This window comes from Cavia porcellus, unplaced genomic scaffold, assembly GCF_034190915.1.
Source record: "Cavia porcellus strain 051 isolate PalLab524CR breed Dunkin Hartley unplaced genomic scaffold, mCavPor4.1 scaffold_6, whole genome shotgun sequence".
Classification (NCBI taxonomy): Eukaryota; Metazoa; Chordata; class Mammalia; order Rodentia; family Caviidae; genus Cavia; species Cavia porcellus.
Window position 1 is genome coordinate 42,176,017 of NW_026947489.1, and position 26,392 is coordinate 42,202,408.

A 26,392-nucleotide genomic window follows, 5' to 3' on the forward strand; every position below is an offset into this window, starting at 1 on the left:
GCCCCCCTGCTACTGATGCCATCCGCTCACTGGTGAAGAGCCGTGTTCGTCTTCTCAGACAGCCAATCAGCACCTCTCTCAACGCCAGCGATTTGGGAAACGGAAAAAGCCCTCGGCCGGTCCGGGGAATGGGGCGGGGTCGTAAGTGAGTGACAGCCACATCCTCCAATAGGCAAAGCGAAGCGATCGGCCCCTTTTGGTTGTGGGGCTAGAAAAGAGCGTTGATGCCGGCGGCCGCGATGAAATCTAGGAGGCGCTGGCTGGTCTGTGACAGTGGAGAGCAGCGGCGGCTCCTGGTGGTCTCTTTGCAGGTGAGTAGTTTTGTTGAGGAGGAGCGTTACAGGTGCGAACGATTCTGTTTTGAAAGAATGGGGGATCCTACTATGGGGGTGCGGGAAGGCCGGGTGCTAGTGAGTCGGTGGCAGGAATAGCTGGCTGCTGAAATGGGGATGAACTTTTTCCTCCTGGACGACGAGGCAGGTGTAAGGGCCTCTTGGGCTTCGGGCTCTACCACTGTATCTATGAGGATGGCAGGGTTGGCCTTGAAAGTTTAAACAGATGCAAAAAAAAAACCAAACAACATTGAATGCCATGAAAGGAAAGGAGGTGAATATATGCAGTGGTCTCAGGAGCCAGATCACAAGTTCATAAAAGCACTGAACCTTTAAATCAGTGTAATTCCCTCTGTTCTAAAAGATGGGGCGCGTATTATATTAATAAGGACAAAATGATGCATAATTGAAATTAAGTGCAGTTAGATTTTGAAAGATAATTACTTGTTAGCTAGTTTAACTTCCATTCCCCTGTCTCCTTCCTTCCAATTTGTGGAGAATTTATAGCTTGTGAGTGATTATAGAATATTAACGAAGCGAATGTGGCCCCCTTGGGGGGGCATTATTTTTCACCAGTAGGTATTAAAGTTTTCTATAATAAAAGAACTCATGTCAATTTGATTTTTACTTCAAAACTGTCTCCCCTGAGTCCACTAGGTTTATCCATTTATGTATTTCAGTGTCACCTCACACATCAAAAATTGACAGCCTCTCTATGGTGGTGAATTTTAGAGAAACAAAACAAATGGCATAGTTAGACCTCAGTACATCTTGGTTTTAGCCCTGAAGCTGCTACTATTTTTGTAATCTTAAACAAATCATTTTAACTCTGACTTTCAATTTTCACATCTTTAAAGCAGAAGTTGCTTTAGATTATTCTCAGGTTGGCCTTAAAAGTTTAAATATATGCAAAAAAAACAACATTGCTGTATTAAACAGGCTGTATTAAAGTATGCCTTAAAACAAAGATGATTAACAATTCCCTTACACAAGCGAAATTGCTTTGTAGTAAGTTCTCTAGAAATAGTATTTTCTATCTATATTTATACTAAAGCAAAGGAAGCAGCTCATTGTAGAAACTTGGAAAGTACAGAAATACAGTGTGGCAGGGGGCATCATCTTTAATGGTTAGATATTTAGTGTTTGGGAAGATCTGTTAGCTTCTTCCTTTTTTACCTTCTATTTGATGGCTGGTTGACATTAAGAAATGTATTTCACTATGATACATATTACACTATTATACATCTAAGTTTCTCTGTGCATCTTTGTGTAGCTTGCCTTGAGAACATAGGAGACAAGAAACGTTTGAAGTGAACAGTTTCTTGAACATTGTTGGAATAAAACCTGCTATGAGACAGTATTTATGTAGGAAAATAGGACAAAAACTATTAATAGCAAAAATCTTTTCTTGGACATTTTAGTATGGAGGAAATATACTTGTTGACTACTTCATGAAAGTATTTAGATTGTAAAATACTACTATATTTTATACTACTATGCTTTTAGGACTATATCTTTTCATCATACTTATTCTTCCTTTCACTAATCTAAATTCCTCTTTAATCTTCCCCCTCAATTTACTTGATTTCCAGATTTTGCACCTGTTTGCACCATCAACCAGGTAGAATGGTTTTGATGAGCTTGAGATTTGTGCTAGTATTTGTGAATTAGTCAAAGCCTGCTGTCTACCTCTCAGTTTTTGGTAGAATACTCCATCATTTAATATTCCTAACAGTTCCTTGAGAACAAGAGTTTCATTATTGTCATCTTTATGGGTATGGAACATACAAGATCATACTGCCAATAAGCAGCATAGCCAGGCTTATAACCAGGTTTTTTACTTACAGTTCTTTTTTGGGATTGGAGGATACAGTCAGTTTTGGCAAAGTTACTATCCTAGGAAATTAAATTTCCAGAGAAAAGAGGACATGATAGTGTTTTGCAGAATGGTTTTGAACAAGTATGGTGGTCCCAGGAAAACAGACTTCTCTCTCCCTTCCCTGTGAGGAGGGAGCCACCTGCTGTAGTTTATTACTCTGTAACAGGTTCTCAGGAGGGGATGTTAGTGTATTCAAGGTTGATGAATAAGAGGGATATAGTGTCTGGAAACATAGTCTTATAACTGTAAATACAAATGGAAAATTTGCTGTAAAATAATAGACGATGGAATATTAAATACCTTAAGGAACAATTATGTTTGAACATTTAATGTTGAACTTGATTTGAGGAAGATATATTTTATTAAGATATTTGAAGCTCTAAGGAACTAAAGACTGGATTGCATTTCCCTTGAGCACAGTTTCATTTTAATTCATCAAGACATTGTGAACCTCATTGTCTCGATGCCCTCCATCACAGTCAGCCCATCTTCTGTACAGGTAGATTCCATGGTTTGGTGGAGTTAAGAGTTGCTCAAGACTGAGAATTTGGATCAACGCAAACATCTGAGTGGTCTAGGGAAACAAATGAATATTTAATATTTACTCATTAACTTTGAGTCAAAGTGATTCTGGTTCTAGAGGTATTTTATGTAACTTGACATTATATTGTGGATCAGATACCTTGCTCAGTTTTTGGAAATAGAAGAAAAACTAAGCATTTGGGCCAGAGGTGACCCTTCAGTTTGCCCCATCTTTGCATGACTTATGATATGAGAGCCTTAGACATTAATTTTCAAACATTTGGGGAAAGAAGGAAACAAAGACTTAAAACTGTTCCTTTGGAAGACGGTATGGGCATCAGTTATAGACAGGATGCAGTATATGAAATTATATGACATAATGAATCCAGATGAAATTTCTATACATAGATAGTGAAAAATCTTTGCAAGTGGTAAATCACCTGCAGAGTATGTCCTGTGAACTGCCTGTTTGTCTCTTTATTGCCAAAGCAGTTGCTTAGCAGCTCCAGCTTGTCAGGCACACACTTAAGTACGAGGCACTGTGGGATAGTTTATAAAATTACTCATAGGAGTAAACCATGTCTAAATTGCAGGCTGTATGTTGAGGGATGTTAACAAAATGAATCACTTTAGATTTATCTCAAACCTGAAATCAGTTAAGCCAAACTTAGATTTAAATGGATGCAGTACTGTCTTCTGTGCAGAAATAAAACAATAATTGTGAATGATATTCCATTCCTAAAGGTGCTTTGCAATTCTGGCCAGGAATAAAGTCTGGCAATTTAATAATGTATCCTATGACAGGATTGCTAATTAAGGTTAAAAATGCTGATGTACTTAAAAGATCTGAGGATGGGATTCAGGTAGGTAGGGATCTGCATACCTCTAAGCCTTCTGGCCCACTATCTGTTTACAAGGTATGAACAGGTTTTATACTTCAAATGGTAGCTGAATCCAACAGTAACAAAATGTCATGTGTACAAAAATTGTATAAAAACGCTGTATCTAATTCAGTGTTTATACATAGTTTTTATTGCAATACAGCCACACCTGTTGTATTATGTCCAATCCATCTACAGATGCTTTCAGCTACAATAGCAGAATTGTACATCATTATGGCAGAGACCCTGTAGCCCACTGTGTCCTCCAAAATTCCTGTTGGCCCTTTTACTGAAAAAATTGCTAACAACTGAGCTAAACTGTAGTGTCTTTCACACTTATCTTCTTCATCCCACTGTAACAGCCATTATCCTGGCCCAGATCTTCATTATATGTTACCAGAACTATTACAAAAACCTTACAATAACTATGAGTGTTCACCCCCCTGGTTTTTCCTGTCTTTCTCTGTGTAAGTACTGTCTAGTCCTCTCAAAATGCATGCTATTAACTTTTAATGACATCTCAATTTATAAAAGAGGCCACATCCTTTGCAACTAAGCCTTCCTTGGGCCACTATTCAGTCTTACTTTCTAGAGTCATCTCCTCCTACTTCCTGGTTATACCCTATACTTAGGATAACCATGTAATTTTCCAAATGGGACACTTGAGTGTGAAAGGGTTGGGAAGGAAACAGGCCTAAAGCAATACTGTTGAAGGTAAATGAGGATGTAGAGTCGCTCTTGTAACGCCAGCCTGATTGGTGGAGTTGCTGTTCTCTGTATGCACCTGTTCTTCTGGCTCTACTTATTCTTCCTGTAAAATTGCTTTTTCTTTTTCTGTAAATTGAATGTTAACTGTCTTTCCGAATCCAGCTTAAATAGTATAATGTCCGCGAACTTACTCAGAAGTAATTTCTTCCTCCCCGTTTCCTTTATGAATAAGTGCTTCTCATGGTGTGAGTTACTTTCAGCTTCGGTGATACATACACAACCCATACCACACCACTTTTCCTCATTGGTTTCTTGAAAACGTAATCTGTATTGGACTCCTCACAGGCCTTCATGGGGTTTGCAGTATGTTCAAAGGATGAATTAATTGGCTAATTTAGAGAGACTGGAGTAATAAGTCTTCAATTTATGAATCAGTCATTTTAATGTGATTAAAGTAGTGAGAAAAGTTGGCTTTCCAAGAACTCAGGATAGAGCTTTAGGCTTAGGGCCCAGCCTTCCTGAGACTGAATTCCAGCTTTGTCAGTTAGAACTTGAGAAAGTTATCTCGACCTAAGTTTCTGCATCTGTAAAGTAGGGGGTAATTATAGAACCTACTCCATGGAATGGTAGTTGAGGGTTCAAACAGTACATGTACCTGGTGAGTACTCTATGAATGTTAGCTCCTGCGGTTAATATCATCACCATCACTACCACCACCCACCACCACCACCACCACCCCTCCCACAGGTGGGTCAGAAAGCACAGGGACCCCACCATGTAACATAGGAGAGCTGGAGGAAATGTAGCACCAAAATCTTCGCAGATCTATTTTTTCCCTGATGGAAGCAGTCAGTTTCAGGGCAATCAAAACAGTACAAATCCTAAGCGATTATGGTTTTTGTTTAGTAAGAAAACTAATCTACAGTCTTTTGAGAGACAGATTTGTTAAGAGTGGGCAAGGTAAGAACTAAGAAAGTAGTGTGTACAAGGAAGAAAGCGTGGGAAAGAGGAGGATGAGGTCAAGTCATGTGGACGATACCTTTGTTTAGGAGCTGTTCTTTTCAAACTAGACCATAACTTTAAAAAGGAAGAAACTCTGGGGAATGGTAATCCAGTAATTTATGTGGCCTGTTATTTGGTAGGAGGTAAGTTATTGGTTAGATTAAGTGTTTAAGTCTCAGTAACTTGCTGAGTGGTATTTATTTAAGAAATCTTAAGAACAAACTGCAGGTTGGTGGCTTTACCAAAAACTAAACAAGAAACAAAGCTTGCGAGTTTAAAAGGAATTTTTCACTGGAGGAGGAAGGTTTAGTCTGTTCTTAGGTAGGTATTTCTTTGTGAGCTAAGGTGATTACTGCTTGGCCTGCCTTTCTGCCTTGAGGTTTGTCATAGAGAGCTGAACCCTTTATCACAGATGCATTTTGTGAAGTAGTAGCCTGGGTTTGTAAAGATGAGCTGTGACTGCAGATCCACACATGTGGTTAAACCAAGTGAGCCTATATCCCCATGCCAAGAATGAAATCATCAGAGGTAAGGAGGAAAGACCCAAGGATTGGAGGCAGAAGGTGTGGGTCACCATTTCAGTTGCCCATCTAGTGACACGTGTCAGTCTCCATTTTCTCTGTAGAGATCATGGCCATGCATGAACATACTAAACTTACAAAAATACAGGACATACAACTAGAGTGCATAATTACTCTTGGCTTCGGTTCACCATTTTAAATGCACTGGGATTCTTGACTTACAGCTTGTTAACATCTCAGACTACAAAACAGCCCTGGCTGTGTTTACATTGATAGTTACCCCTAATACTGTCAAGCCTTAGCCTCAGTTATATGATCTAGTAATTGTTGTCTAGCTTGATTAATTCCAAACACCTACTTAGTGCCTTGTGTCAAGTGACACGCTAGGTTCTCCAGAGAAGATCTAACTGCTGTTATGCTGCTTGGCCACACTTTTTCACATGTATTCAGCAATTGAGTAAGTAAGAAAAGTAGCTGATCATCCCAAGGAGAGGAGAGAAAAGTCTTGTTTACTGGAGACAGACACACTACTTTAGTATCTTACTCTGTATTCCCTTCTGTACAGCACAGTTAGGTGTATGTTTGTAGGTTTTGTGGGAAAACTTTATTCCTCTCCTTCAGTGTATATAATATATAGTTTGAGTAAAAACAGAATTTACTTTATCTTTAGATAAAGTAAGCAAATAAAGCAGATTAATATTCTGCAAAGCTTGACAGCAGGTACCTGATGTTATTGTAATACATTTTGTTCTCTTGATATAGTTCATAGTCAACAGGTGATGGAGAAGTGCTTCTGCTTGGAGAATTTTTCCATCATGCCCTTCTTTGCTCAAAGAGAAAATAGCTTCATTAACTGTAGCTTGGTGGCTTCTCACTTGGCAGGACAAACTAAGGGTTGAAGCAGAGGAATAGTTGATGGCTTCTCTTTTCTCCACTTTACTTCTCCACTCCCACAGATAGTAAGTGGTCACAGAGGTAGGTCCAGTTCTCATGGCCTGAACCTGGTATTACCTGCTGGATTTGGGCTTTTAAAAGAAACAGTATAAAAATATTTTTCTTGGGAATGTTACTCACTGAAACACACAGAGCACTTGTTCTCTCCCTGATGAGGGCCTTGAAGATGAAGTTTATTAACCTCATGATTATTCTCTCTCTGGGGCCAGGCAGTCACCTGACAAAGGAACATTCAGATGACTTTTGTCCTTTTCTTTGTTCTGTCACCGTGATGTCCTGCCTGGACTGAGGGCAGAGACACTCTCCCTGGAAATTCTCAACCCTATGAGATGTCTTCCCTAAACCCTGAGCCCCAGGTCTTTAGGTCATCTCTTGGACAACATGGGACTTCCTAGCTCCATATGTATCAAGAGTTTCAAACCTTGGTAGGAAAAGGATATCATAATCCTCACTGTTAGAACTTTACCAACCATGTTTCCCTGAAAATAAGACCTGCCTGGAAAATAAGCCCTAGCTGGTTGTTACCATGGTGATGGCCAGTGTCATACAGAAGACTCAACCTCACTGTCACCTTGCTTGATGGCTACTCTATAGTGGCAGTGAGGCAAGGATAGGCTGATGGGGGCTGGCATTGTTGATCTCTAGTTTTCAAGCCTGTTAGGTCTTATTTTTGGTAGCAACAAATCATCTTAATCTGAGTTCCTTCCTTATTCCTAATTCTCCTGGAACCGCTAAGCATTACTAAGAAAGGTAAAAACTATGAATGTTAGCTCACTGGTTATTGTATAACTGTGTGTGACTCACAGGGAAGTAGGCCAGAAAATCCCCTGTTAATGGGAGTTGCCGAGAATGGCAGAAGACCTGGCCTGGTTGCTGATTCAACCTGTACTCTCCAGTGTGGAAGGACACAAGTAGCAGTACAGGGGGCCGGGCCACCACAGCTGCATCCCCACAAGAGGAGTGAGGCGAGGCCGGCACCATCCATGGTGCAGATGTTTCCAGGGGACAGAGTGGGCCCAGAGATCCTTGAGTAGCATATGTGTAGGGTCATGCTTGCCCCACTTCCTTGATTTTCTGCCTGCTAAGATGTGGCAAGTGTACAAGGCTATCTGCACAGTCGGGAGGAGGAGGCTTCCTTATCAGTATGGTCCCCGCTCCCACAGGCTTGCTCTCACTAATCTGTTTCTCCAGGCAGCATCTCTCAGCTGCTTGCATTTGATAGCTTATTTTGCATCTGGATTTATTGCTGCCTACAGCTGTATTTTGAGGCAGATGAAAGATTGTTTAGGTGAGTATCACTTCAATGTGATGTCACCTTAAATCACTTTTCATGCTGTTTTAGTGCTGAGCCAATGTGTCACAAATACCTTCGATTTGCATATGTGTGGTATGGACTGTGGCACTGAAGAGCTGGTTGCCACCAGTCAGCAATACAGACCAGATGCATATGCTGGTTTACTGAGTTGACATGCGTAGTAACTTCCATAATAAGAAGGCAAGATGGCTAAACGTTTACTTTTTTCCACCAGAAAAGAAACAGAGTGAGATGGATACCTTGAGTGTGGAGTCAGCTGCTAGAACTGGGTGTTTCCACCCAGATAGGAGTCATTCTTGTAGACATCTGTGGGTCTATCTGTGAAGTCCTGTCTTCTGGAAGCAAGAACAGCCTTTTTATCTGGTGGAAACAGTATTGCATTAGAATGAAGTGTTCTGTATTTTTTGTTTTGCATCATACAACCAACATATTATACAGGCATTAGAAAAACTAAGTAACTACATTGTAATAATCTGGAGAATGTGTGAATACTTGCCACCATGGGTACAGATGTCTGACATCAAAACTGCTCCAAGGAATTTTAGCTGATTTTAGATACTAGCTGTTGTGAAATTGTGCTGCTTGCTACCCCTAGGTAGTCGTTTGAATAAAGAATATAGCTTGGGCTGGGGATTTAGGTCATAAGCACCTGCCTGGCAAACGCAAGGTTGTGAGTTCAATCCCTGGTACCAAAAAAAAAAAAAAAAAAAAAGAAAGAAAGAAAGAAAAAAGAATATAGCTTGTGCTTTCTGTTTTTTCTCTTTCTAGATGTATTGCTGTCCTTGAACATCATCTCATTTGAAAATTGCAGGAGAGCTCAGCCATCAGTATGTCCAAGTACAGACTTATTATACTAAGACATGGAGAGGGTGCTTGGAATAAGGAGAACCGATTTTGTAGCTGGGTGGATCAAAAACTTAACAGCGAAGGATTGGAGGAAGCTCGGAATTGTGGGAAGCAGCTCAAAGCACTAAACTTTGAGTTTGATCTTGTGTTTACATCCATCCTTAATCGGTCCATCCACACAGCCTGGCTGATTCTGGAAGAGTTGGGGCAGGAATGGGTTCCAGTGGAAAGCTCTTGGCGTCTAAATGAGCGTCACTATGGGGCCTTGATTGGGCTCAACAGGGAGAAAATGGCTTTGAATCATGGTGAAGAACAAGTGAGGCTGTGGAGAAGAAGCTACAATGTGACCCCACCTCCTATCGAGGAGTCGCATCCCTATTACCATGAAATCTACAGTGACCGGAGGTATAAAGTGTGCGATGTTCCCTTGGATCGGCTGCCACGATCTGAAAGCCTAAAGGATGTTCTGGAGAGACTTCTTCCCTATTGGAATGAAAGGATTGCTCCTGAAGTACTGAAAGGCAAAACCATTCTGATATCTGCTCATGGGAACAGCAGTAGAGCTCTCCTGAAACATCTGGAAGGTACCAACTTTATGTACTGCTCATTAGAGGTTGTGTAGTGTTACATTTGGGCCTTAATCTAGCAATTAAGCTAATGATGCACCGTTTACATAGCAGACTTTCCTTCTGTCTGTCTCTTTGTCACTTAAGAAGCAAGTTGTTCTATAAATAAAAACTCCAATGCCTTTGACATTCAGAATATCTGAAGCAGAGGTTTCCAGGCTTGAATGAGCCTCAGAGTCATCTGAGAGCTACATATGACACAGATTTGGGTGTCAAACACAGATTTTCCTTGCAGTTTCTAAATACTGGGTTTGGAGTGGAGCCTGAGAATTTGCATTTCAGCTGATACTGTGGGTTGGAATTCTGAACTCTGAGAAACATTGGTCTAAAAGGAGTATGCATTTTGTTATAATAAGATGAAAGTAGGCTAGGAAGGGAATACACTGTAAAAGTGATGTTGGAAGTAAATTTCTTTGAGTTTTCAAGTTAAGTAAACCGGTTTTCAGTTTTTGCCCACTTTCTTCGAGATTTACATAATTAGGGCTGTGTTTTCTGACCTAAGATTCCTGAACAATTCTTTTGTTCCAGTCCTCCTTTTCCACACTGCTCATTTAATTGTTGCTGTTGTTTTTAAGGGAAATAGCAAGAAGGTTTATCCAATGGTGAAAGACACTGAGTAGGAGAAAGTTCTAAGGAGGAGAAAAATAAAACAATAATTTATTTATCTTGACTGAAAGTTTGAAGATAAAAGCCTTAAACTACTCAAAGTTATGTTTTTAATGTACTATTTTGTTACCTTCTGCCTCAGTAGCATGAACTCTTTCAAGGATTCCGGTTCACCTGTGATCGATTGCCTCTGGTACCTTCAGGGACTTTGTCCTCTCCTGTCCCCTCACTGGTCCCAGATATTGTGCTTTTTCAGTGATCTGCTCTGTGTTTTGCGGTCTACATCATTGCTGACAGTCAACCACTTGGTATTAGAACATATTTCTCTATCATTCCTTTCTACTCAGCTTTATTTTTCTGTAAAAGGCTATGAAAATGAAAAGGTCGATATTGTATGTGAACTAAGTGGAAATAGGTTATTGGTAACAAAACGAAATGATCTCTCTGAGATTTTAATGTAAACTTTCTAGCTTGTGATTATTTTCCCCCAATTTTTATAATATGACCAAGAGCTGAATTATTACTGAAACATCTGCCATCCCTAAATCATGCTGTAATCTAAAATCTACAGACTTTATTAGGTATTACAAACTTGATTTGCCAGATAAGGCGCTTGATCCATATATTTTATTTATTTGGCTATATAAAGGTTTCTGTTCTTCCTTGTTCAGAATAATCAGATATTTGATAAACGATATATAACCTCATCATAAATGGACTTTATTGTTTGACAGGGAGTTGAGGCTCCTATTAGGACAACAAACTAAAATTCAGAATTTCAGAGTTTCTGCCTGAAGATGTATTCTGTCCAACCACATATATTTCTAGAAATGGGACTTAGATTCCCTGGTGGCAAGCCTCCCTCCTCACAGAAGGTGCCACTACCTTCTTCAGGATCCTCTTTTTTTCCTCCTCTTCCTTTCCTCTTCTCCTTTGAAAAGAAGAGAAAGAGAGGGAGAGAGGGAGGGAGAGAAAGAGAGGGAGAGAGGGAGGGAGACCGGGCTACCTCTCCTATGCTTTTCACCTGTCTTCAAGTTTAACTATAAGAGTACTCTGTAGCCCAACCACAGTTTATTCTAGATGTCCCTTCTTGCCAGTGCATTACTAATTAATTGTTTCTGTTGTGTTTAAGGTAAATAGCAAGAAGGTTTAACCAATGGTGAAAGACACTATCATGAGGAGGGGGCAGATTACCTCAAGAGGGCAAGGTTAGGCAGAAATAAAAACTTGATTTTCTAATAAGGAAAAGTTTTAAACCATTAATAGCTCATTGAAAAATAATTTAATCACGTAGTATGCCTGCTTTGGAAAATAATGCAACAGTTCCTTAAAAGAGTTAAAGAGGTACCCTAAGATGGAACAATTGCACTCCTAGTGTATACCTTAATAGTTTCCTAGGAGGAACTTAAGAAAGTGTCCAAAACTGGTTGACTTCAAACAACAGAAGTTTAGTTTGTGAGCTGGAAGTCCTGAGTTGGCATATTGTACTGTACCTCTTGTGGTTTTAAGAGACTGTCCTTTCTTGCCTTTGTCTAATCTTTGGGGACAGTCAGCTGTCTTTGGTGTGCCTTGGTTTGTAGGAGCATCATTAAGGTCCTCCTGCTTCAGAGGGCATATTGGTGTTGCTTGTTCAAATTTTTCTTTCTTTCTTTCTTTCTTTTTTGTAAGAACATGATAGTACTGCATTAAAGCCTATCCAGTGACCTCATTTTAATTTTGATTATTTCTGTTAAACACCCGTTTCCAAATAAGGTCAGGTTTAGTGATCTGGAGATGGGACCTTCAATGTATCTTCTTTGAAGGACACAGTTCAATTTGCAACAGTATCCAACATAAAAGAATATTTCCACACAAGAACTCTCATACAAACTTACATAACAGCCTATTCGTAATAGCCATAAAGTAGGTCAATTCAAATATCAGTCAATTAATTGAAAGCATTATAGTGACATAGTGAAATATGATTCATCAGTAAAAGGAATAAAGTATGGTAGGGATACATGCTAGAGCAGAGATGAACCTTGAAATCATCTTGTGTGAAAGAAGCCAGTCAGAAAGAATCACCTAGGTTTCCACTATATGAAATACCCAGGATAGACAAATCTATGGAGGCAGAAAGGAAAGCACAGTACTTGTTGCCTAGAAGTAAAAAGTGGGAGTGAAGTACGGTTAGATTGAAAGTGTGGCTACATGGGTAGAGGTTTTTGAGGGGTAATGAAAATGTAAAATTACGATAATTGCACGGCACTGTGAATGTACTAAACGCCATTTAAATGTGTACTTTAGGTAAAATACTGTGAATTATATTTCATTAAAGGCATAAAAATAATCTATGAGATTGAAAGGTGAAAGGATTTGTCATAGTTTGATCTAGGAAACAATAGATGAGATCACACATGAGGAGATAAAAGGCAGAGGCACATAGATGTGACTTTCAGAATAAGGAGAATAAAAGCATTTTTTGAAAGACCTTTTTGTTTTTGATGATGGGGATAGGAGTCGAGGTCTGGGGCTGGAGGGTGTAGCTCGGGGAGCGCTTGCCTGGCACTTGTGAGGCCCTTGGTTAGATGCCCAGCACTAAGGGAGAAAGCAGCCTGATGATTAATACTGTGCCTGCTCATTTCTCAGAGAGCCAGTGAGTTCACTGCTGTCCCAGTGAGTTAGAGGGAGGGCTAGCAGTGTTTTTAGTTTGAGGGTAATTGATTTAAAACAGTGGAGTTGGCATGGCAAGTGGTAAATTCAAGGAAAAGACTTACTTTGGAAGTATATGAATATGGAAAAAGATAAAGGCCAGATGAGGTCTGCAGGAGAAAGGACATGTGTTTGAATGGGATGGAGAATGGAGATGGTAGAGCTGGTGATTCTTAGGCTGCATCATTCCATGCAGGTTAAAGAAGGCCCACTGCAGACTGGTTCAGGCAGATGTCTCACAAAGCACCATGAAGACTCTTAACATCAGCTTTGTGTAATAAAACATCCCTTTCTGTGGTGTTCCAGACAGGCGTGTGTTTGGCATAGTCACTGTGGTTGGCACAGTCACTTCCTGTTGGTTTCCTTCTAGTGCACATCAAAGGAAAAGCCAGGTACCAAACTGAGCATTGGCTACAGTCTGCCAGAGGAAGTGAATTGTTTAGTCTGGGTTCAAATGCAGGATTGGGCAGCTTCAAGTTCAGATAAGAGTGGTAGGCAAGATGCTCAGATAAGACAGACTTGGTATCTGCAGATTGTGTGCAACTGTATACAAGCAGGAAAATGGTGAGACTGAATTAGAGACGGAGGAGGAAAGGTCAGCTGGGACTAGCTGTGGGAACTGGACTGGCTTTAGTCACCTTTGGCATTTAACATGATATTTTCAGAAGCAACGAAGTCAAACCTCCCATCTATGAGGCAGTTTTTTAGCAGTATAGTTAAACTTTCTTTTGTTTTAATTAAGTATATTAGATTTAAAGAAAGATGTTTATTTATAAACATTTTAATTAACATGTAAAATAGATTCTTTGCCTTATTCTAAGTAAGCTGTTTTTCTATCATTGTGTTACAATATTCAAATAACCCATTTTCATTTGTTCCACATAGCCCATCTTTGAGTTTTCAGTTAGCATTCAAATTTTAGAGTTCAAAATAGGTAGGTCATCTGTGAAATTCAGTCTCTTCTTTCAGCCCTTATTGGTAATAGGAGATACTCTGATCTCAAATTGTGCATCAGTAGAATTTTAACAGTGATTTAGTTGGTTAGAAAGTCAAGTGAGGAGTAGGTGGAGCCTCATAGCCAGAGGAGTTGGCTGGAGTTGTTGCTTTATTTTTCAAATCTTTTAAGTATTCACATCTCAGAATTGGGGTTTCTTTCTGTCATATGGCAAGTCCCTGTGTCTCCCTTGTCGGTGTCACTCCCGGCCGGCAGGAAGGACACACAACAAAGTCTGGCAGTGGACAACCTTTTCTTTTATTTTCCTTCTCCGTACAGCCTGCCCCGGGAATCCTCCCGGCCGAAGCCTCTGTTGGTCCGCTCCCCGCGGCTCCTTGCGTGCTTCTCCCTACAGTCTGTCCCGAAGCCTCTACCGGTCCGCTCTCCGCGGCTCCTTGCGTGCTTCTTCTGCTTCTTTTGCTTCTTCTTCTTTTCTTGGCGGGAGAGGCACTCACTTTTATAGGGTTACAGTGGCCAATCAGTTCAAAGCGCGTGATGCGGGCTGATTGGCTAACATCAGTTGTTGCTAGGCAGACTATCTTACAGGGCGGGTTGTGAAGCAGGAGATCTTACAGGGCGGGTTGTTTACCAAGCAGGAAGCAGGAGATCTTACAGGGCGGGTTGTTTACCAAGCAGGAAGCAGGAGATCTTACAGGGCGGGTTGTTTACCAAGCAGGAAGCAGGAGATAAGCGCCATCTTAGCACACTCGATGGGAGGGGTAATCTAGCTCAGGCTTTGCTCTTTCCTACAGGCCTCACGTCCGCCAAGTAAGGCGACCGGGCTCGGCCGCGGCTCCCAACACTCCCTGAATATGTCTTCTCCCACTTCCTGAAGTTCAAAGATTTTCAAGCAAGCAGTTTACAGAAAACTAGAGAATATGTAGAAGACATGTCATCTAAATTTTGTTAGTACTAAAAGTAAACAATTTTGTTTAAGGCTGAGAACCTTTGAACTCTCTTTTGTTGTTGTTACGAAGATCAGAATGGGAACATAGTCTTTAATTAAGTCTCCAACAGTAAAAGATTAGATTCGATTTGAAAGCCCGGGAGTTAGAATTAGTACAGTTTAGCTGGGTACCCCGGGAATAGAGCACCTGCGCATGAATTAGACACAGAGCATCTGCCTTTTGGGGGGCTTGTATTTTGCTTTTGATTTCCGTCTGTGTCTATGGCCATATCACCCTGAATATACCCAATCTCATCTGACTTCCTTCTGAAATTTGGCTAACATTGTATCTCTAACAGAGTCCTTGAAACACTTAACACCTTCCATAGAGATTTCATGCTTCAAATTTTTTAATTAAACTTTTTTCCTTAAAGTCTTTAACACCATATATAAAATGTTTTTTGGGGCTGGGAATTTAGCTCAGCGGCATAAGCACCTGCTTGGCAAGCACAAGGTCATGAGTTTGATCCCTGTACCAAAAAAAAAAAAAATGTAATGAATATTACAGGCCAAAAATGTATATTCAAATTCATGCTTTGAAAGTTTTAATTAACCTTTTATTCCTTACAGTGCCATGTCTATTTATATAATAAATACAGTTGAAATGCATTTATTCAGTGAATGATATTACTAAAGGTTTTCTGGATTCCATAAGAGTGCTGTTTAGAGTTGAACAAACATTTATTAAATTACTGCAGTGGTAAATGGTATTGTTTTGAGAGCCTGGGTAATATAGCAATGGATAAAACGTATTTCCTGTTCTCAAGGAACTCGTAGTCCTGGTGAGAGAAGCCAGCATTTATATACATATCTCTCACAGAAGACATGCTAAGGCTGCAGCCCGTGTGTAGTATGCAAAACTGTGTGTGTTTGCTTCCAGTCCTAGCTAAAGTAAATGGAGAAGGTCACTTGTAAGTATAAATTTGCTTTTCTGAAGTTAGTCCTTCTGCAGAGAATGAAATTTAAATTTCTTCCCATTCTGGTGTTATGTTACCTTTGGTCTTTCTCCCAAACTTTCACTGTTTCTTTTGAAATACTCCAGTCATTTCATGTAGTTATTTCCTACATGAAGACTCAAGAATTAAGGACAGCAGGTACATGGAGAGATGGTTTCAGACAGACCATGAGGTTCAGGATAAGTACTGAGCAAGAACTTGGTAACATTTCCCTGTAGAATAATCTTGGACTCTGTGTTTAAAAAAACCTATGCCAGGGCATGTGACATCTGTCACGCATTTTGCCTTTCATATGATGTTCCAGAGAATCAGCTTTTAATCAGATATTATATATTATAGTGCTAATTCTGTTCAGTCTGATCTGCTTCAGGTGTGAATTTAGCCTTAGGAATACTGTTTGTGCAATTTTCTTGTTCTAGTTGTTACAGGGCCTCACCGTATAGTTCAGGCTGGTCCTCATTTCACTGTGTAGCCCAGGCTGCCCTTGAACTTATGACGCTCCTGCCTTGGTCTCACAAGTGCTAAGATTATAGGCGTGCACCATCATGTCTGGCATGTTCATGTAATTTTCTTAGTATAAAGAATATAATTTATGTCAAAATTGAATAATGAGTAATGACTTCACTGTGGGTTGTTCAGTCACATAAGTTTCATTGACTGGTTATTAACCAGGCTAAGTGTTTAAATATTTGTAAGCAATTCATCTACTGTATGAATGACCTAATTAGCATGAAAGTGGAGTGTGTATTTATCTACCTATCTATGGGAAACAGTTTATTTATTTATTTGGGCAGAAAGATTGGTCAAGAGGTACTAAGTCACAGTTTGATGAGAGTAAAAAGTTCTGGTATGTTGTTGTGTAATAGAGTGACAAAATAGATAAAATTGTGGACTATATTAAAAAGCTGGGAGAAGGGATTAAAAAACGTTTTCACTGTAAAGAAATAATGAGCATTTGAAGTATGTTTAAGTTATGGCTTATGAGTGTATTTCTTTGCTGCAAACAGTTTTATTTGTTTATTTATTGGAAACAGTTCTATCTTTTTAATTTTTAATTTTAAAGATGATAAAACAAAACGAAACAGAACAAAGCAAATCAGAACAGAGCAATGCAAGCAACAGAGGACTTCATAACAAGACAACAGAATATCTGCAGTGGCTACCATAATGTCTCTTGTTTTCTATGAAATAGTTGACCATACCTTCACACACAATAATATCAAACATAACAGAATAGTATAAAACCAATAAAAAAATGAAAGCATAATAGGACTTCAAAACCAGATAATAGGAAATGAACAGTGGCTACTGTTCTCATTTTCCTCACAAAAGTTGACCATACCATCACATATAATAAACTCAAATAGAACACAATGGAATAGAATCAATCAAATCAAAAGAACAGAATCATGATAAGACTTCAAAACAAGATGATAGGAAATCAGCAATGGCTACCATAATGTCTCGTTTTCTTTAAAGTAGCTGTTTATACCATCATACATAATAAAATCAAACAAAACAAAACAATAAAAGCAATTAAACAATTTAAAACATTATAAGACTTCAACAATATAATAGGAAACCAACTATGGTTACTATAATATACCCCATTATGTTCAGAATAGCTTCCCATACCATCAGACAAAACAAAACAGAACAAAACCAAATCTAAGAAAATTGTGAAAACAATAAAAGAGTTCAAGACAATACAGTAAGAAATTAACAGTAGTTACCTTCTCACCCTCCCAGGTGTTTCCTCCCTATCGCTCTTACTATTTTGTTTTTGGATCCCATTAACTCCTTCTGCTTCTGGTGCTAGGATTCATGCTTATAAGTTCAAACTGTTTTGCCCATGAACAAGATCTCCAGTTGCATCCATTTACCTACAAGAACCTCGAGATTATTATACTTTATAGCTGGGTAGTTTTCCATTACATGAAAATACCATATCTTTCTTGTCCATTCTGTGGTTGATGGGCAAGTTACTCTTGCTTTTTTCTGGTCTTCTGTTCACATGCAACAGTTGTTTTCTTTCCTTTGATTTTCAATCTCCTTTCCAGTTAAATGTGTTTCTTGTATACAGTACATCGATGGATCTTGTTTCTTGATCCACTCTCCCTGTGTTTCTTTTTATTGCTGAGCTGAGGCCATCTACATTAATGGTTACAACCAGCACACATTGGTTTGTCTCTGCCCTGCTATCCTCCTGTTGTTGGCCCTCCACTTTTCCCCTTCATTCAATTGCCTGTCTTGTATGGTGATCCTCCTCTGCTGCTATTTCTGGAACCATGGACATCTTTATCTCTCTCTAGAATGTTCTTTAGCACTCTCTGTAGGATTGGTTTGGTAGTCATGAATTCCTTCAGTTATTCTTTATCATGGAAGTATCTTATTTTTCCATCAATTTTGAAAGATAGTTTTGCAGGGTACATCAATCTGGGTTGGAAGTTGTTTTCTTTCAAGCATTTGAAGCACTTTGTTTCAAACTCTTCTTGACTTGATGGTTTGTGTTGATAAGTCTACTGTGATTCTGATTGGTTTTCCTTTACAGGTGATCTGTTTCTTTTCTCTAACAGCTTTAATATTCTGTTCTTGTGCTGGATTTCTGGGATCTTGACTATTATATGTCTGGGTGTAGATTTACTTTGGTAATGGTTAGTTGAGTCCTATATGCCTCACTTATCTGCATGCCAGATCCATTTCCCATATTTGGGAAGTTTTCTGCTATTATTTCTGTAAATAGCCTTTTAATTTCATTTCCGTTAAGCCCTGCTCCTTCACTGATACCTATCATTCTTAAATTGTGCTTCTTTGAGTTATCTGGCAGCCGTTGAATTATTTCCTGATTCCATGTTATTTTTAAGAGCTCTTTCTTTTCACAATCGCTAACTGTAATCCTGTCTTCAAGGTCTGAATGTCTATCTTCAGTCTCCTGGTTTTGCCAGCTTTCAATTGACTTTTTGATTTCCTGGATCTCTCTTTGAATCTGTTTCATGCATTGTAATTCCTTTCTGTATTCATTCAAAGTATCCATCATTTTCCTATGCTCATCTTTTTTATCTTCATCTTCTTTAGATATGCTGAGCATTTCTTTATAATGTTTGTGATTTCTTCTTTTACCTGAGACATTATTTGTGATTTGATTGCTTTTATGATCTTACAAAGTTGTTTCTTTACTTCAGTTGCGATCCTCTCAGAGATTTTGGTGTGTGACTTCCATTTTCTTTCATGACTGTATCTCCCAGACTTGTTCTGTATGGGCTGGAGGTCTGAGATTGCCTGGTACTCCTTGGTCTTGACATTTTCCTGAGTTCCTCCCAACAAGCTACTTGTGGGGTCCCAGCCACTTCCCACGTTGGATGCCCCTCTGTGGTGTAGGGGAATGGGAAGGCACTTGGGTTCCTCTGACCCCAGATTTACAGGGAGGTAGCAGAGCATTGGGCAGGCTTCTCCAGACCTGTGCAGCTACACTGGGGCTTCCCTGATGATCAGGGGTGCGTGGAGGTGGGGCTGCTTCTCTCAGCCTGTGTGTGTATACTGGGACTCCCATGATGGTGGCAGGTACACAGGGATGTGTTTGTCTGATTCTGCTGGTGGGTGATGGCTGCCCAAAAAAGCCAATGGCCTCCAGTGGTGACCTACAGGTGCACGGGGCTTACCTGTCTGCGTGCCCCTGCTCCTGCTGGAGCATCAAGGCTCCTGCAGGAAGGAGCCTTCCGATGGCAGCACCCAGCAGTTAGAGGCAGATTTGTCTGGCTCTCTCTGCCCATGCTGGCTGCCCACAGGAAGGAACCTTCCAGTGGTGGTGTCTGACAGGCGGAGGTGGATCTGTCTGGTTGTCTCTGCCCACACTGGTTGCCCACAGGAAGGAGCTTTCTGGTGGTGGGGACCAGCAGGCAGAGGCAGATTTGCTGGCTCTCTCTGCCCAAGCTGGCTGCCTACAGGAAGGAGCTCTCTGGTGTCAGCACCCAACAGGCAGAGGCAGAACTGCTGATTTTCTCTGCTTAGGCTGACAGCCCACAGGAAGGAGCCTTCTGGTGGTGGTGCCCTGCAGGCAGAGGCGGATTTGCTGGTTTTCTCTGCCCACACTTGCTGCCTGCAGGAAGGAGTCCTCTGTTAACAGCACCCAGCAGGTGGAGATAGATCTGCTGGGTCTCTCTGCCTGAGCTGGCTGCCCTGAAATAGTTTTATTTTTGTTGTACTCTCTTTTAGATGAAATATTATAATTTCAGTGTCCATTGTTTAGTGGGCTCACAAAAATACAGATTATTGCCTGAGGCACAGGTGTGAACCTGAAAGGATGTTATTAAAGAGACCACCTGTGGGATCAGATTTAAGGGAATGCTGTGTTCAAACAAGTGAGCCCCTTCTGTGTCCTAGGCCCTTGCCAAAGGCCTAGAACTCACTTCAGAGGTCACAGACTGTAACTCCTAAATCTGGCCCATCGTGACTTTTGTATTAGCGATTGAAAGAGCCCAGCTAACTTGTTTATGCCCTTTTCCATTCTTGGAGACTCTGTGATGATGTCTAATTATAATGCCAAGCATTTTACAAGATCAGAGCAGAAATATGAATCCTATCTTCTCTCCCTTTTTGTAGCAGTAGAAATAAGCATAGACAAATCAGATGACCACAGTCCTAGGAGGAGGGAGTTTAAAAAAACAAAAAAACAAAAAATAAAGCAAAAGTCCATTTATGCTGTCTTAACAGTCTTGTCCCTTGCACAGGTCTATATAATCTTTAGGGATCTGTTTGCACTTTTAACAGCTTTATTAGGAGTATAACCCATGCATAACCACCATTTAAAATGTACAATTCAGTGGTTTATACTATCCACTTATCCTTTGGTATTCATGGAAGATTGATGCCAGAAAACTCTTGAGATATCAAAATCTATGAATTTTCACACCATAAAATGGCATAATATCTGTGTATAACCTATACACATCATCTCATAATTTTAAATCTTCTCTAGATTACTTATAGTATCTAATACAATGTAAATATTTGTTGTATTGTCTAGGGAATAATTACAAGAAGTTTATACATATTCAATATTGTAATTTTTTAGTATTTTTTTCATCCATGGTTGATTGAATCCATGGATACAGAACCTGTAGATCTGGAAGGGCTCACTGTATGCAGAGAATTATAAATCCACCACCACAAGCAATTTTGAAACATTTTAGAAGGTAAAAAGGATAAGGAAAGATGGATCAAGGGTCCTAAGTTACAGTTTTCTGAGGTAAGAAGTTCTGGTGTGCTGTTGTACAGTGGAGTGACAAAATGAATGAAAATTATAGACTATATATTAAAAAGCTTGGAGAAAGGGTTAGCAAATGTTTTCACTGTAAAGAAATAATGAATGTTTGAGGAGATAGGTGTGTTTAACCTGACATATATATTTTTCTTTGTCTCCCTTAAAAGAGACCTCAGTTGCTACCTTGCCCCATTCTCCCATTGCCCTAGCCCTCAATCTATTATATACCATAATGAACATGACTATCCTCAATACTTTGGATTAATGGAATCATACAAAATCTGGAGTCTGTAACTAGCTTTTTTTTTTAACAGCATAATGTTTTCAGGGCTCATCCATGTTGTAACATACATCATTAATATACTTCATTCCTTTTGACTCCCAAATAACATTCTATTGTATGAAGATTGTATGGAGACTACCTTGAATTTATTTGTTTATAGGTTAATGGGCATTTGGGTTGCTTCTTGGGCTGTTATGGATAGTGCTGCTATGGAGGTTTGTTTATAACTTTTAGTGTAGATCTGTGTTACATTTTCTTGAGTGTGTACCTAGGAGAATTGCTGGAACATATCGTAACTATATTTGACTGAAGAACAGCCAGATGTTTTCCAAAGAAGCTATAGCCTTTTGCATTTCTAATTCTGTAATGGATTTTGGTTCTAATTTCTCCATATCTTTGATAACACTTGTGTGTGGGTGTATATAGATATAGATATATAATTTTTTAATTGTAGCCATTCTAGTAGGTACAAAGTGGGACCTCCTTGTGGTTTGGCTTTACATTTCCCTAATGGCTAAGGGTGCTGACCGTCCTTTCTTGTCCTTTTCTGTATATCTCGGGGAAATGTCTGTTCACATCTTTTGCCCTTAATTTATTCATTTGTCTTTTAGTTTTGAAACACAAATGTTCTTTGTATAGTCTAGCTGGAAGTCCCTAACCGAATATATATATATATGACTTGCAAAAAAATTACTTTCCTATTTTCTGGTCGTCTCATCATGTTCTTATGGTGTCGTTTAATGAACAGCTTTTATATGCCAATTTTGTTCTTTCTTTTATTGCTGTGCTTTTGGTACCTGTTAAGAAATCATTGCTTAATGCAAGATTGTGGCAATTTTACTCCTATGTTTTCTTAGAGTTTTAGTTTTAGCACTTATATCTAAGCATTTTTAAATCTATATTAGAGGATTTTTTTTGGATAGTATGAGAAAAGGTTTCGCCTTTTTTCTCTTGCGTATGGCTATGCAGCTATCCCACCATTGTTTGTTCAAAAGAGTCTTCTTTTTGTATTTAATTGTGTTGGCACACTTGTTGAAAATCAGTTGATCCACAGTGTGAGGGTTTATTTAGGATTCTCAATTTTATATGTTGATATATATCTGTCTTTATGTTATTACTACATAAACACATGCAATACCACATTGCTTGATATAGTTTCTCAACTTTCTTTTTTCATATTGTCTTAGATAGAATGCTTTGAATTTCCATATAAATTTTAAGATCAGCTTATCAGTTTTTGCAAAAAAAAATCAACTGAAATTAAGTCTGCTAAACCATGAACACAGGATGTCTTTCCATTATGTGTGTGTATTTAGTTTGAACTATATTTTATAGTGCTCAGAGTTGAATTTTGTACTTTTTGATAAACTTATTTTATTCGTTGTGATGTTATTACAAATAGTATTGTCTATTTAAGTTCACTTTCTTGTTCCTCATTGGTGGTATATAGAAATACAGTTGATTTTTCAGTATTGGTGTTATATCCTGCAGGCTTACCTACTGGTAATTTGTTCACAGTATTAGTTGCAATAGCCTTTTTGGGTGAAATCTTGTCATCTGCATCCTGTTTTCTTTACAATATGGGTGCCTTTTATTTCATTTTTTTTCTCCTAGTTATTTTGGCTAGAAACTCTAATATAATAGAATGTTTCATCTTTATTTAAAAATAAAGCCCAGTGTCCTGGAACTTCAGTAAAGGTTAATAGTTGCAACATTGTAAAGGCACATAATTTGCTAGTGGTGAATCTGAGCTGCTGATCAACACACTGTATCTTTTATTTTTATTGGTAAACATTAGTCAAACATGGTCATTTTTACTAGTTATCTGCCCAACAAATTAATTGCTTCTGGGAGAATTTAGGCTAATTGGAGAAATTAATAAAATCCATCTTTCTCTCTAATTCAGTGAGCAATATGATTGTTGACTATAGACACAGATACAGTGTGGTCCTTGCACAACTGATGACTGTATATAGTACTCAGTGTGCCCATGTCTTTCATGCCTCTGAGGTGCCTCTGCTTTTCTTAACCATTAAGAATAAAACAGAGGAAGTTGGTGCTAGAAGTGACTATCCTCTTCCATTTGAAAAATGAAGAAATTGTTCATTAGAATAAAATGCTGGCCCAGTCACACGCATCCTTCCCTATAAAAAGGCCTTCAGCTCTCAGTTAGTTGGACTCAGTTGGACTCAGTGCTTTAGACTTGGGGGCCCCTGTGGCTGCCCCAGATTTGAGAGTGAGAATTGTTGGATTCCGCAGCTGCAGTGGTCACTTGGCTGTAAACCACACCATGGTGAACACCCCTGCCTTCCCTCTTGGGAAGGCATGTGGCAGCTGCTGTGCACCCGCTGACTTTTCTGACCAGATGGAGCCAGGAGGCCCTCAGAATCTGGACAGTCACCTCCCTGCTGAACACCTGGCTGTCGCCTGAAGGTTATCTGTCCTTACAGTCTTTTGGTTTATATGAGTTATCTGTATAAGGCTAAGTATGAGAGAGGGCTGGGCAGTGTAATGGTGAGTGAGCAGCCCTCCTGTTAGGTCTTCTCCTAGAAGAGCCTTCCTAGAAGGGAAAGCAGTATTTATTGTGCTCCACTTCTCTTTTAAGTCATCCTTGCTATTCACAGCCTTGTGTGACACTTCAAGAGGGAGAGTATGTGTTCTCTCACTAGTTTTACAGAGTAGAATTCTTTCCATTGTTTCCTAGCTGTTTGCAGAAGGATAGTTTGTTATAGGAGTTATTAGGTAGCTTCTCCTGGCCTAGACATGAAATTGGAAGAGCCATACAGGCAGTAAGTATCCAATGGAGTCTGGCTGTTGTTCATAGTTACAACTAGCAATTAATTATTAAAATGACATAGTTCATTGATAACTGACTGGTCATAATTTATTCTGCCACATCATGTAAAGACAGTGCCTTGGCTTCTCAAACTTTCTCTATCTGAATCCTTTCCATTAATAGGAAACAGAGCATATGCTTAGATTGTGAAAGTCTGTATAACGAGTAAAGGCATACTTTAAAGGTGGATGATTTGAATATTTTGTTTCCTTTTAATTTACTCAATTCCATCTCTTTTCTCATACTTTTTCTTTGCCCATTTTGAATGCAGAGAAACTTGAGAGCCACTACATTTTACGTTAGACACAGACACCTGAGTTTCAATCTACGCTCTCCATTTACTCTGTGTAGTCTTGAGTTGTGTGCTTAACCTCTGTGTGCCAGAGCTTTTTACATGGAGAAAACAATAGCTTATGTTCTTGTAAGAGGGCAGTGATGAGATAATACATATAAAGTGCTTAGAAAATCACCTGGCATTTACGTAGTATGTTCTCAGGACATTAATGCTTTATTTTTAAAAGAAGCTGTAGTAATAAAAATATTATTATTACAACTGTAACTACAACTCTTCTGGTCAAAGTGTAATTGCCTATGTAATTCATTTGCATCTTAAAAATGATTAGGGGTGGTCTGTCCATTACACACGTCTTGCTGTCCTAGCAGAGGAAATGTTAAAGGACGGCAGGAGAATGATTCCTGTTTACAGAGCGTGCTGTAAAGTCCTTTCTCAATCTCCCTGTGGCTGTGCTTCCTGAGCACCTAGGGGAGAAAATTCCTGCTTGATGAGATCTGGCCCAGGGTATTCCAATCTTACTTAGTGTTGGAAACCCAATCACATTCTAATCAAGCAAACTGAATAGAAATATTAACGAAGAATCTATTTTAAGATCAGCCTAGAGAAGATAATTTTGAATGTCTTTCAGATTTAGAGAGGAAACAGCCAGGAACAGGTTGCCCAGAAGGTCTGTGGTCTTCTAAGATGTAGCGCTCCTCGTGACTCTCTAAGATTTCTGGTTTTTTAATTTCTGGAAAGTTCCAAGCATCCTGGAATTTTAGCTGGAGCAGCTCACAGTACCTGACAGGGTTTCAGCCACACTGTTAGTATGGGACTGTATCAGTGTGTAATTAAACAGTTAAACAGGGCTTCCTCCTAAGTTTGTCTTTAACACCTTGTCCTTTCTCTCTACTCACCAGGTATCTCAGATGACGACATCATAAACATTACTCTTCCTACTGGAGTCCCCATTCTCCTGGAGCTGGATGAGAATCTGCGCGCTGTTGGGCCTCACCAATTCCTGGGGGACCAAGAAGCCATCCAGGCAGCCATTAAGAAAGTGGATGACCAAGGAAAAGTGAAACAAGCCAAACAATAAAATTTTTCCCACATGGTGGCTGTCAAGAAATACATGTACCATGCGTTGTGTTATGGGTGCTGATTTCTCTCCTTTTCTCCTGATTTTTCAGATATTTCCAAGGCTAGATGGTAGAGTTTGTATAAACTTATTTTGATCCAGATAATGCTTGAAGATGCATAAGTATTTATGTCATAAGCCTTAGGGTTTAGCTTTCTGACTAGTCCTGTTTGAACTAGTCACCAGGCTAGTAACCACTGGGGTTTAATTAGGTCATTTTGTTAGTTCTTGAGATGGGAGAGTCACAAATGGAAATAAAGTGTAAGGCATTCATAATTGAACAAATCTTTCAGACACTATCAACAGGAACTATACCGAAAGGTAGGGGCTGGGGATTTAGCTCAGTGGCATAAGCGCCTGCTTTGCAAGCAGGCAGTCGTGAGTTCGATCCCTGGTACCGATAAAAAAAAAAAAAAAAAAACCGATAGGTAGTTCACTTTTTCATTTCATACTATTTTCTAAGATGATAGTAATAATTACTAGATAATGTACAGTACACCTAAATATTTAATTCTAGTCTTTTCCTTTAGGAAAAGGAAGGCTTCAGTAATAAGACCAGAGACCCATTCAATGGGAAAGTGACAGGTGACTTTTCATGTAGGTTGATCAACACCCTAACAAGGCCCTTTCTTGAGTCCAGAGTCATCCTTTGCTTGACACTCAGTAGAATTCTTCTTCAGCCACTAAAATGAGCAAGATAAATACAGTTATGACTATTTAAGATCTGTTTTTGTTTGTTTGTTTGTTTTGTGGTTGTTTTTTGAACTTTAGTCTTTAGGTACTTGTAGTTGATTTAAAAATAAAGTTGGTGACTGGAGTGGC

General features: G+C 39.3%; 1 protein-coding gene across 1 annotated transcript; it reads left to right on the forward strand.

Annotated features, from left to right (window-relative positions):
* Positions 1-152: 152 nt before the first annotated feature.
* Bpgm (bisphosphoglycerate mutase) lies at positions 153-26,392 on the forward strand. Its single transcript, XM_003475544.5, has 3 exons — positions 153-311; positions 8,883-9,544; positions 25,353-26,392. The coding sequence occupies exons 2-3, from the start codon at positions 8,944-8,946 to the stop codon at positions 25,529-25,531; spliced, it is 780 nt and encodes a 259-aa protein (XP_003475592.1). The 5' UTR covers positions 153-311; positions 8,883-8,943; the 3' UTR covers positions 25,532-26,392.

Bases quoted from the DNA above. Each gene is read 5' to 3' on its own strand.
- Bpgm (XM_003475544.5), top strand. From the start codon at position 8,944: ATGTCCAAGTACAGACTTATTATACTAAGACATGGAGAGGGTGCTTGG. The intron at 9,545-25,352 runs GTACCAACTTTA...TCTACTCACCAG, and splicing joins TCTCCTGAAACATCTGGAAG to GTATCTCAGATGACGACATC.